This window comes from Danio rerio, chromosome 3 (assembly GCF_049306965.1).
Source record: "Danio rerio strain Tuebingen ecotype United States chromosome 3, GRCz12tu, whole genome shotgun sequence".
NCBI classification, from domain to species: Eukaryota; Metazoa; Chordata; class Actinopteri; order Cypriniformes; family Danionidae; genus Danio; species Danio rerio.
The window spans coordinates 24,099,719-24,113,565 of NC_133178.1; the positions used below are offsets into that span (position 1 = coordinate 24,099,719).

Sequence of the window (13,847 nt, forward strand, 5' to 3'; positions counted from 1 at the left end):
TCGGCGGGGGACCTTTACAAACTTAGACCGGCAACTTCGCAACCTCCGTTATTACTCCACAATCACCCGGACCTTACCCGCCGGCCGAGACCGAAATACATACATCGGGGATCTCGTCGGAATGTTTCTTCAACCACCAATCATGATAGGAATGGTATAATTCGGTCGTTTTGGTCTAATACAAGACTGCCTAGATTCGCCAGGAGGGGTGTTAACCATGACGTGCTTTCATCGCTGCCCAGGTCAGATTATATGTCTAACGTTACTGTTCGTTTTATGCTTCTAAATGTTCGATCTCTCAGCAATAAAACATCCTACATTCATGAACTCATTGAGGACAAAAGTATAGATTTTATGTGTCTTTCTGAGACTTGGCAGAAGCCCAATGACTTTTTTATTTTGAATCAAACTGTACCTTCCGGATATAAGTATTTATGTAAACCTCGCTGTACCGGTAAAGGGGGAGGTCTTGCACTAATTTACCGTGACTGTTTTAAGATCTGTCCGATACAGATAGCAGAGCCTACATCTTTTGAAGTGTTGGCTGTACTACTTAAAGGTCCGACTCCTACTGTTCTAGTTATAGTCTATAGACCACCAAAGGTATCTGCATTGAATATCTTTTTTAATGAACTTTCTGCTATTTTACCACATGTGTGTATTTTATCTCCGAACATTATGTTGATGGGAGATTTTAATATTCATTTTGATAACACTGCCAACACTCAGTATAATGATTTCAAACTGGTCCTGGACAGTGCTGACCTTGTGCAGTATGTCCACTTTCCAACACACTCTAAGGGGCATATTCTTGATCTAGTATGTTGTTCTGGTGTTGTCCCTAATAATATATCTTCAACTGATCACTTAATCTCAGATCATAAATCTGTATTTTTTAATGTTTCTCTTTCTTTGGGAAGAGTTAAACCTCCACGCTCTGTCTCATTTAGAAATATTAAGAACATTGACCATCATGTCCTGGAAGGAATGATTGATTATTCTGTAAACCAGTGTCTGTCCACTTCTACTTCTGACTTGGTAAATTTTTATAACAATAGCCTGTCTCAAATATTAGACACTGTGGCTCCTCTAAGAACCCGCATTGTATCTTATACCAATCCCTCTCCATGGTTTACTCCTGAACTTCGTCATCAAAAAGCTCTAGGTCGTCGCCTGGAGAGACTCTGGAATAAAACTGGTCTAGAAATCCATAAGCAGATGTATTCTGAGCATCTTGCTTCTTACAAGGCTGAAATAGAAAGAGCAAAATCAACATTCTACTCAAATCTCATCACCAGTGGACACTCTAATACAAGAACTTTGTTCAGTACTGTTGACAAATTGTTGAAACCACATGATTCTGTTTCCCTTGATCCTATTCAGTGTGTTCCCTACTCTAATTTTCTCCATGCTAAGACTGATCGTATTCATCATGAATTGCTAAATTCTGTTTTGATTGCTCCCAATTATCAGTATGATTATAGCCATGTTAGCGGGTCAGTGAGTATTCTGTCTAATTTTGAACTGCCCTCAGTTGATTTTATTACTAGGGAGATCATGAAGTCTAAGACCTCTACCTGCTCACTTGATCCCCTACCTACTGTTTTAGTTAAGTCTTGCATTAATTCACTATCCTCTTTTATTACATCTATAGTGTGTTCTTCACTATCAACTGCTACTGTTCCTTCATCTTTAAAAATGGCCTCTATCACTCCAATACTCAAAAAGACCGGGGCTGATACTAATGACCTAAACAATTTTAGGCCAATTGCCAACCTTCCGTTTGTTTCAAAAATACTGGAAAGAACAGTAGCAGCTCAACTTCACTCACATCTGCTTACTAATAACATCTATGAGCACTTTCAATCTGGGTTTCGCCCTAAACACAGCACAGAAACAGCCCTCACTAAGGTTGTAAATGATCTTCTTTTAGCTGCTGATTCTGGTTACCTGTCTATACTTATTCTTTTAGATATTACTGCGGCTTTTGATACTATTAGTCATTCACTATTATTGGAAAGACTGGCTTCTATAGGAATAGCTGACAACGCACTCTGCTGGTTCTCTTCCTATTTAAGTGACAGAAAACAGTTTGTGCAGATAAAGAATAGATGCTCTGATCCTGTTTCAGTCCTTCATGGTGTTCCTCAAGGGTCAGTATTGGGGCCACTTTTATTTATTATTTATATCCTACCTTTAGGTCATATATTTCGTTCTTTTGGCATACATTTTCATTTTTATGCAGACGATACACAAGTTTATATCTCCACAAAACCTACAACATCGCACCCCCCTTCTGACCTTACCAAATGTCTAAATGAGATTAATACATGGATGACTAATAATTTCTTAAAGTTAAATGCCAGTAAAACCGAAGCCCTCTTGGTTGGCTCAAAATCTGTTTTATCCAAAGCTCAATCTTTTACCCTGTTTGTTGATAACTCCCCAGTCAATTTCTCAACCCAAGTGAAAAGTCTTGGGGTTATACTGGATGGCATGCTCTCATTTAGTTCTCAAATTAGTAATATCTCACGTTCTGCCTTTTTTCATTTGCGTAACATTGCAAGACTTCGCCCTTCACTATCTCAACAAAGTACTGAAGTGCTTGTTCATGCTTTGGTTACATCACGGATTGATTACTGTAACTCGCTTCTCTCTGGTATTCCTGATAAACAAATTCATAAACTACAGTTGATTCAGAATTCAGCGGCTAGGATAGTTACCTGCTCGCGTACTTCTGATCACATAACTGCGATTCTCTTTCACCTGCACTGGCTTCCTGTTCACTATCGTATACAATACAAAATCCTCCTCTTAACATACAAAGCTCTTCATAACCTGGCCCCTCACTATCTTTCTGATCTTCTTCAATTGTACACTCCTTCACGCTCACTGAGATCATCTTCTGCTGAACTGTTATCTGTCCCACACTTTAGGATGAAGTCATTTGGAGGCAGGGCTTTTAGTTGTACAGCACCAAAGTTATGGAATTCCCTGCCTTTGCACATTCGCCAGATGGACTCTATTTCCAATTTTAAATCTCAGATAAAGACGTTTTTGTTTAGGATAGCTTTTAATGATTTGCTGGTTTAAATATGCTGATTGTCATTTTTACTGCTTGCATTTTTATGATGTGCTTGTAATCTGCTGTAAGGTGTCCTTGAGTGCTTTGAAAGGCGCCTAAAAATAAAAGGTATTATTATTATTATTATAATTGGTTGTTTTCAATAAAAAAAAAACACCACACAAATTGTTCAGAAGAGCTTTGATGTTGGTAATTTATCCTTTATCTGAAGCAAAACCTCCAGATTTTATTCAACCCAATCATTCTGGAAGTACAAAAAGGCCAATATTTGTCTGATTGTTCACGCTCAGGTTGAAGGGAAGTGAAGTTACCTTATGATGACCTAAATTAACAAAGGTATGCGTGATGCTTCATCTAATCACACAGGGAAGTATGTTGTTAAATAGAATCCAACCTACAGCAATCCTATTCAATGACGGCTGCTCTGGTGTTAACAAAAAAACCCCAACTGGACTGGATAATTCTCTCAAGTGCAAAAGGATACACATATCACATATCTACATGTTCATCTCACAAAAAACAGAAATGACACAAAATAATCCCAACGACAAAAAGGCATCTCTTTCAGGAGATACACAAATTTCTGAAACGTGGCAGGGAAACCCAAAGACTCGGACCATATAACCCAGACCTTTAACACTTCAACAAAAAGGAAAAACCACTAGGAGCAGCGTCGTGCACCGGTGGAGGAAGGTCTGGGGTAGTGGGCTCAGACTAAACAACACAGACCTCAGGAAGCCTGGACGAATGCCTAGGTGCACTTGGAGCTGCTACAGGTAAACATTACGATCTGTTCCCAAACGAGACCACCGCTGTGTGTGGCTCCGCAAACGGACCCTGAATTTACAGAGTTCACGTCTAATCTGTTCACGCACCGCTAAGGTTTAAGAGGTCTGAAAGAGCATAAAATTGCAATCCATCACTTTTAGGGCATCGATGTGATTCATTATGAACATGCAACTAATTTAAAAAGGAAGTTCAGCCAAAAAAAAAAAAAAATCTGTCATTGTTTACTTACCAATCACTTGTAGCAAATCTGTTTGACTTTCTCTTATCTATTGAACACAACAGATGTTTTGAAGAAAGCTAAAAAACCTTTACTATTAAATTGAATAGTAGGACAAACAAATAATATGGAAGTCAATTGGTACATATTTCCAACTTTCTTCAAAATAGAAAGAAAACAAAGAAACTCAAAGGTTTGGAACCAGTTGAGGGAAATCCAAAAAAGTGAGTAAATTTTAATTTTTTTGGTGAACTGGATTTTCCAGAAGGGAATGGATAATTAAACAGTGTGTCAAAAGACGACGACGCATACTTTAATCTATTGCCATTCATCAATTGAATTCCCAGTAGAGACAAAGCCTGGCATGCTTTTCCAACTGTAAACCATTAATGGCTTCTATCTGATCAACACAGCAGTACTTTCCCATCTGAATCCCCCATAAACAGCATGTAGTTTAGCGGAGTTAATTTTCCTAACAATCCATCAGTGTCATCTATTATAAACAGCACTGCTCTTAAAGATCTACTAATAGAGTCAAAGTGCAGGAGAGGAGTACAAAAGACCCATTTTGGCCAATAAGGGTTACACCAGATGGTTGACTACAATAGAGAGAAAAAAACAACAACTTTTTAATCGGATTTAATCATTTGTAAAATGTTTTCAGATAAACCAATTTGACAAACTGTAAATGTAAAACTAATATTTTCCTAAAAAATATGAATATATTTAATGCCCTTTGATTTTGAGTTCACTTTTCAAGCATACATGTTTGTGCTTAAAATAATCTTGCAACATTTGCATTTGTGTGACTATTTATTTAGTTGATGACATAAGTGAAACTCAGAAAAACCTGTCTATATTATTTCTATATGTCCTCTCAAAATAAACTAAAAGGTATTATACAGCATTTAAATGGAAATACAGGCCAATCATTTCCAAAACAAAAAGATTTTCTAAGAATCCATTCATAAAACCAATATAATTTGTATTTGAAAAGCCCAATGGCCAGGATAGCAAATTAGGCCAATATGACCTAACAAATCGCTAATGTGATCTCCAACACAGCTGTAGGTCTAAATACCGGATTAGAAACAGACATTAAGTTGAGGTGAGCAGCATGTTAGGAGATCAGGCAGAGGTCAGAAGTCTGCTGTCAAACACAGACAATTAGATTAAGTGTGCTTATGCTAGTTGGCATGACATTTTGTGACATCATGGTTTAAAGCACAGGTGTTAAAACAAGGGCCAATTGGGCTAAATGTCACCTTAAAAAAATGTGTTAAACCTGGGCGTATTCATGACACCTGCTCCTCTGGACCTGCTGAAGTCAAGAATAACATTCAGACTGCTTTAATGAGGAATACTGAGGCTAAATTAAGCAAATAAAACATGTATAAAAATGTATACAAAATTAGATTTTTAAAATATATTTATAAAAAAAAGGTTTAATAAGGCAAGATAATAAAATTTCACATTTAAATATAAATGATTGTAAATTAAATATTAAATTACACAGTTCAAAAGTGTAAATAATTAACAAATAAAAGTGGAATATTAAAACAGCAATGAAACTCCAATGTAACATGTAATCCTATGTAAACAAGTGACTGAATGTTTTCTTTTGAATTTGGAGTGGTCTCAATATTGATAAAAAAACATTTTCACCTGACAATTTAGCAGTTATATCTCACAATTCTGAGGACTTCTCACAATTGTGAAACAAACTAATTTTTGAGAATCCTGAGCTCATATCCTTTAATTATGATATTCTATAATTCAACAATTTAATAATTCTAACTTAAAGAAATAAATTTTTTTTTATTTGCATTATCTTTCCATTTTGATTGCAAGGTTAAGTAAAAACTGTGCAAACACAAGTCTACAAAAAGAGCGACAAAAAAGCCTCTGAATTAATTTTTTCTAAAAATTGTGAATTCATTTCTCACAATTGGATGTTTATAGACAAGAAATCCCTGCTTTATTTCGCCTAATTCAAATAACATATCTCTTTTTTGTCAGAACTGTGAGACAAAATTGCATTTGACTGTTTTCACTCAAGAATAGTGAGAAAATTAGTCAGAATTAAAATAAATAGTAAAGCAAAAGCCTGGAAACAACTCTTATTGGAAGAGAGAGCAAAAAAGAAAGAAGCTAAAGCCTATAGCATGTGCCATATAAAACAAACCATAAAAAATCTTCTAATGCACAGATGTTTACATTTAATGCATCCAAATGTTTACTATATTAAAAAAAAAGAAGAAAAAAACATCCCTCCTGACCACAAAACTGTGAGAAATGTCTTAAAAGCTGTTCTTGATCTACAGAATTAAAGAGTGCTAATGAGGAATGTCTGGCCAAATGTTTTCATTTTCAGCCAGACATGCAGTGGAAGTCATATGCAGACTTGTCTCAGCTGGCATCGGACCACAAGTCAGTTCCTGATCCTGGATCGCATTTCCAATCTGGTCAATCAAGGTCTTTTTTTGTTTAAAGAAAAACAGACAGCATTATTGCTATGAGACAAAAAAAAAAACTAAATGCTTCACACATCTTCACACCTGGTCTGAACTATTGCACAGCGCAGTCAGATTTGTATTTAAACAGCCTGCGTCTGCGTTTCTGTCGCAGCTGTCCTGCTTATCTGGCCTTTGCAGTTCAGATGCAGTGGCTTGTAAGCACAACCAACTCGGCCTCTGCCTTCCAGCAAAGCAGCTGAACCAACAGGAAATCCAGTCTCAGTCTATTAATTGGTGGAACAATTTCAATCATTCGAGGGCTCTCAGTCGGAGAAGAAAAACGTTTACAAATGGTGTGCAATTATTGCACTTTCTTTTCGGCTGCTTTCGATTTGTTGTTTTTTTCCCCCCTCCTGCCCTTTAAACTCTTCGCTAGAACGCAATTCGGAAATTTGGCAGCCAAGTCGACAGCCATATGCAGCTAAACATGCTGTTTTTACCAGCCGCTCCGTCTGGAGGTCCACATGGCTGAAATGACTTCCACTGCATTTCATTAACTGTTACATCACAATTAGACAAGGACAACTGTCTGCGTCTGACGCTGACAAATAAACACTTCACTCTTCACTGTTCACAAAAACAGTCAATGTCTGATTGAATGAGTGTTTTCATGTTGGACCCTTTTCACATTTCCTGGTTTTTCAGTATCTGAAGTCTTCATAGTTGGGTAAACTCAGGATGCTTTAGACTTTTTTTCGTAACCAAGCATGTTTCCCCAGTTAGCTCAGGTTATTTGGCATATGCAAATCCAGCAATTGTGCTCGGATCTGTGCTAAAACAATCTGTCTGGCACAGGCGTCCAGTCTGCACGCTGGAATACAACGCTATTATGTCATGGCCGTGACGCAGCTTCAAAAATTCGTTTCAAACCGGAAGTACGAATTTGCTTGAAATAACGCAAAAACAACCAATTTACACTTTTTAGTGAAATATAGGTGTCCTTGTCCTAATAGTGTTTTTAGCAGTGTGGGACACATATACGACTGTCAACAGCTCAAAAAATGTGTTTTGGTGTTTCGTGACCCTTTAATGACCAGGACTTAAATAAAGTCTGTTCAAGTCCACAATTCCAAGTCTATACAAAATTTCGCATTTTAACCAACAGTACAGCTACACAAAGCCTATTGCTGTTTTACCACGTTTGAGAATAACAATAATAGCCCACTCATATTAACCTTTATTTTATATCTACAGAATCATGAGAAAATCGTGATCTTGATTTTAGGCAAAAATCAAAAATAAAATCGCGATTCTCATTTTAGTCAGAATCGTGCGGCTCTAGTTGACAGGTTAGTTAAATGTCTATTGAAAGAGCAGTATCAGCAGATATTAAGCAGACAGTCTATTAATACTCAAATGGATTATTAAAATAAAGTGTTACTGGTCGTTTAGCCAAAAACTGGAAACTTTTTATGCATTTTGCCTTTTCATTTACACGAAAACAGCATTCTTGTGACTGAAAACTCTTAAATCTGACAATGTGTTTTGAATTGGAAGTTTCTGAAAATAATGCTGTTGTGGTGTATCAAAACAAGAGTTTTTGAAACTGATGACATCATGTGTGTACACACAGTACTTTCTTAGGAAAGTGTTGGCAAGTGCAGATAAACCGTATAGTAGTGTGTGGATTAACTTCACATTGAAACCAAAGGCAGAGACGCATTATGCACACATATGACATGCATATGAGTGTAAAGCCGGTGGCACTTAATTACTTTCTTAATCACTTTAAATTACAGTGACAGTGCCAAATACAGACCTGGCATACTTAACACAGCATTTTTGTTCATTTTTCACAAATGTGGAAACGTGAATAATTTTGAAAATGTTGCTATTTAAATCTGAAACAAACAAAAAAAAATCTTATTTGGCCTACATCAATGTCATAAACAAAGATGAGAAGCAGGTTCATAGTCCATACATTTTTGATAAAAGCTTCAGAAGGCGAGTGTTTTATCTTCTGAATAAAGTGCACTACTAGATCAATTGATGAGAATGTATTGTTGAAGTAAAATACTGGATGATCATTTTAAACAGAACACTATATTTATAATCCTTCTATAAAGTCTAAAAATAAAATCAAAAAATAAAAACAACTGTAATTGTTTTATATATATATATATATATATATATGACTGAATAGAGGCATAAAGAAAATCACTGAGCAAAAGAAACAGAAGATGCCAAACCGCGCAGTGAGTCACACAGCAAACCTCTACATGACTGCTCGTCTCTCATGGACATGAAGGGCATTTCCCTGGCAGAAAAAGTGATGGCGAATTCAGTCACACTGAACGCATGAGAAAAGTGATGGATAACTTCAGGGAATTCTACACAGATTCTCCATGTCTGTGGATATGACATCTCGTCATCCTTTTAACAAGTTGTTTCTGTTTCTTCAATCAAGGAATAATTTTGCTGCTTGTTCAAACTACTTATTTAAAATGAGCTGAATCAACGCAACTCTTGTTTTTTTTGGAGGGGGACAACTTAATTGTTTTATGTTCAATCCACTTAAATTTGGGAAAACTTGGTTAACTTAATCAATTTGTGTTAGGACAATGTTAGGAAATTTTTTTTGTGGAACCCAGCATTTTTTCAGTTTACCGTTTTGCTAGAACAGGGCTTCTGCAGGTTTCGTCAAATCAAATTTAAGATTTTGACCCAATAAAAAAAAAGGTCATTCCCAGCCACTAGACTTTTCTGACAGGGTATTCCACTGTCATCGGGTGACAGATGTGAAAGTATGTAGTGGGACTGCAAGAATTATTGTTAGGGATTATAGATAGCAAAATTCAGCGGTTTGTATTTTAATGAAGGTTTTTTAAGGTAAAACATGAACGCTATTATGAATGTATTAAAACGTAAAAATTCATAATAATGACAAAAAAATACTAATTTGGGCATATCCTGACTTACATGTTCAGCCAGGCTGCACTTTTTAATACCTAAAAGTCTTTTGACTACTGGGCTAGACTTAAACACGCAAGATTAAAGATGTCGATTTTATTAGATCTGTAAACTAAATATATTTTTTTTAATTGTAGTTTTTATTTTTATATTGAATTTGCACTCAACAAACGCCTCTCACCACAACACCACTCCTGTCTGCAAAGTCCTATTGAAATATATAACTAATATTAATACATTTATTAATTACTAAGCAAGCAATGATAAGGTCATGCGGTGGCGCAGTGGATAGCACGATCGCCTCACAGCAAGCAGGTCACTATTTCGAGCCTCAGCTGGGTCAGTTGGCATTTCTGTGTGGAGTTTGCATGCTCTCTTGTGTTTAAGTGGGTTTCCCCCAAGTGCTTCGGTTTTACCCTACAAGTCCAAAGATATGTGATACAGGTGAATTGGGTAAGCAAAACGTGCCCATAGTGTATGTGTGTGAATGAGTGTGTATGGGTGTTTCCCAGTGGCGGGTTGGGGCTGGAAGGGCAAATGCTGGATAAGTTGGCGATTCATTCCACTGTGGCAACCCAAGATTAATAAAGGGAAAAGGTTAAAAAGAAAATGAATGAATGAATGAATGAATGAATAAGCAATGATATCAGCTTAATACCATCATAAACAGACATTGAAAACACTCCGCTGCAGTAAACGTAACACTACAGCTTTAATTGTCCTGTCCTTTCTATGTCATTCCAACAGACTCAGCGCAAGCTTAAATATTTAATTTGGCTGCTCACAGTGAGTGGAAAGACTTGGAATTTGCCGGAGAGCTGATCCTGGAGGCACATCAAACATGGCCACTGTCATTGCCACAACTTCCACTCGTGTTTGTTTAGCTGTTTGTATTGAAACCGCTCAAACCAAATAAAGGTGACCTAGAGGATCACTGCAGAAATGTTGTCATCTACTAGCAATAACAAGACTGAGACAGGGTCAGAAAGCATGAGATTTTCTTCATCCTAAACATGGTTTGGTAAACAAAAATGAACTAGCTAAAGTGCACTTGACTATGTGCGCCTCAATCAGTTTCCTTGATTGTGAGTATACACATATTAAAGCACTTAAAAGGACCACTCATTACACAATGGGACAATGCTGCCTATATCTGGCAACATGACCTTGTACAATGTTACTAATGATATTTAAAAACAACAGGAGGTTTATGCTTAGCACTTTAAAAGAAGAGAGAGAGAGAGAGTGCATCAATGCTCCTTGTTTTACTGTGCATTGTGGATCTTTGAAGAATTAAATAATTTTAATAATTTGAACCATCTATAGAAGAATGTCCAATCTTTTATTTTCCATTCTTAGACGGCGATTAAACAGGACTTTGAGTAAATAATGACTAACAGGACAAAGGTTTGTTTGGAATTGTTTGTTTTGAATTTGTTTCAAGAGTAGTAATAAACTTGCCAAGTTGAACTTAAAGATCCTTTTTAAAAGGGATTTAATAGTTTTGTGGCAACAGTGTGGGAATATAGCTAGCTTCTAAAGGTGAAAATTAATTAATTCTATTTTTTATAATCACACTTTATAAAAACTTCCCTTTGTACATGTCATCAGAGGGGGAAGGCCCCACCCATTAGTGAGGATATCTTTTAATTTAAAGCAACAAAACAAGAGCCCCAGGACTTTGGGCTACCAAATCTACACTGGGCATAATCTAGATAGATTTTGGTAGCCAGACTGAAAAAACAATAGCCCTGGAACTTTGCGCCACCAGATTTTTGTTGTGGTTTCACTTGGTTTCTTTGAAATACAAACAACCAAAATCTATCTAAACCATGCACGGTGTAGATTTTGGTAGCCCGACTGAAAAAACAATAGCCCTGGGACTTCGGGCTGCCAGATTGCACATGTGTCCTGCACATAAGTTTTGTTGTGGTTACATTTGGCATCTTTGTCCTGCGAAAACTAAGCTCTTTGAAAACGCTTAAGACCCTGTTAAGCGCCATGATCCTAAATGTAAATTGTACATTTACATTTAAATGTAAATAAAAATCAGTCAAAGTCTGGTGCTAACAGTATTACAATGATTTACACTGATCAACCTTAATTTCTTACTTTTAAGTAAGAAACTAAAAATAACTTTTCCAAAGCAAATCAGAATGTTTGGCATGGCTTATGAAATTCACATTAACATACTTCAAAAATATGCATCAGCCACTCTAAAGTCATAATCCTACTAAAACACGAGCTTTAGCATTTAAATGTTTTAACCAAAGAAGATGTCTTAATTAGAAAAAAAGGTTGCATTGTAGTGCAACTAGGCTAATCTCCAATATAGTGCAGCACTGAAAACTGGTAAGAAGCTGAGAGATGACAGCAGGTCAGTCATTGTAAAAGTTTTATCCTCTTTCCAACCCACGGCGAAGTGAAAATAGCTCATTTAAGGGTGCAACAGCAACCAGGGAGGAAAATGAGCTCTTTCTGTATGCACGAGCCAGACATCTCAAGAGCCCCACAGACAAATCTTCAAGTGTCTCAGACTGCAGCTTCCTCCCACAACCACAGTGCTGGGTCATGATGAATACTACAACATCCTGCTGCATACTTGGAGGTTGATTTCACTGCACAGTCCACTTCATTGTGGAATGCATTCCCTGAGGTCATGAACAGACACTTTTATGCAGACGGCTAGATAATCGTGAACTGATTCAATTTACATTTTTTGGTTCTTTAATGTTGGGTCTCGTCGCCAATTGGTGGGTCCTTAAAGCACAATGGCCAACATAACCGAGAGGTTAACAGGAAACAGCAGCGCTCACAGGAAACACAACTTACTTTATGTTTGCATAAATTGCTCATCTTTTAAAGTAACAGCCATTCAGTGTAGCTAAAATAAAATCATTTAAGTCAGATAAAATAGCATTTCAAATCATGTTAAACTTAGCATGCAGGTGAACAAAAGAAATATTTGTAAAATATATATAGCTAACATAAACATAAATCATAGTATGTCTTTCTACTGTTAGTCAAATCACACTGATAAAGTGTATACGAGTAGTAGTTTGCCTATATTGTGAAGATTTGTATAATTTATAAAACAAGTAATTTTTTTGTTTCAGATAATGAATATGTAAGAATTTTTACATTTATTTTTAATACTTTTAGACAATAGCTAAAGTCTGTTCAAGAACATTACGAATAAAAGCATGTGGATAATTATAATACTAAACAACTGAAAAATATGTTAACTATGAAATTTGAAAAAACCAAACTCGTGCTTTAAACGCATGCATTAATCAGTAGACTGTTATTAATAGTTATTGCTAAGTTGTTGTAACAAATATACATACAGATGCATATATATATATATATATATATATATATATATATATATATATATATATATATATATATATATAAACATTTAACAGTGTAACTTTTCTATGGTAAATACTATATTAACGCATGTTCTGCCGCACTCTTCCATCTAATAAAGCAACGTGTAATATCCATTCTCACTAGTTAGTAGTATTTAGTGTAGTCTACAGTACTAATTGGTGCAAACATTTTCAAACACAATTGAGATAAACACTCGCAGATTAGCATTGCAGTGACTGAAGCAACGTGATTTCTTACATTTTGCATTTGGGGCAACGGGCTACATAAAGCAAGCTTAAGAATTCAATTCATGCCAATAAGCCGTATTCTTCGCGAAGCCAATCGTCCACATCAGCAGCTGCGCGTATTTAAACGATAATCACAACGCAACCAAAAGAATGTAAACAATTGAAGCTAAAGAAATGTAATTGTTGCGTTCGCGCTCCATTGAGGCTCCATTATGACGTTGTCCAACCTGCTAAAGAACGCAACGCTGCAACAAAACGCCAGTTTCAGTCATACTATCACCATAACCCAAAACATATAATCTGACAAATAAACACACTCGCAGAGCTCTTCAAAGCGAAGGTTCACGGTAAAAGGCAGAAAACTACAATGACTTACAGCAATAGCTGTTAGCCAGCTAGCCAGTTTCAGATGAAACTGTACGATGTCGCATATTCCTTACCTGTTAAACGCAACTTAACGGGTCCATTCCTTCTAACTCCTTGATTAGACATGTCCTTGACCCTTATCCAGGCTGACTACTACAAAAAACGGGTCGAATGTGTTACAGAGTTGCTTTTTGGTTCCCCTCAACGCCAGTTTCACAGTGAACAGAAAATAATGGAGTCACGGTCCTGTGGCCCGGATGTGCACAGCCCTGCCATGTCTGCATACATACACACGCTTTAACGCGCTCCTCGTATTTCTACCGTCTGTGAAAGTAAATCCA

General features: G+C 36.5%; 1 protein-coding gene across 4 annotated transcripts in view; it reads right to left on the bottom strand.

The window, feature by feature from the left end:
- smurf2 (SMAD specific E3 ubiquitin protein ligase 2) overlaps positions 1 to 13,796 on the bottom strand; it is an 88,206-nt gene extending 74,410 nt beyond the window's left edge. For 3 of the 4 annotated variants that reach the window (XM_073942395.1, XM_068217315.2, XM_068217312.2), the window contains exon 1: positions 13,581 to 13,796. In XM_073942395.1, coding sequence (XP_073798496.1) covers positions 13,581 to 13,632 — 52 coding nt within the window. In that variant the 5' untranslated portion in view covers positions 13,633 to 13,796. 4 annotated transcript variants of the gene reach the window in all.
- Positions 13,797 to 13,847: the final 51 nt, after the last annotated feature.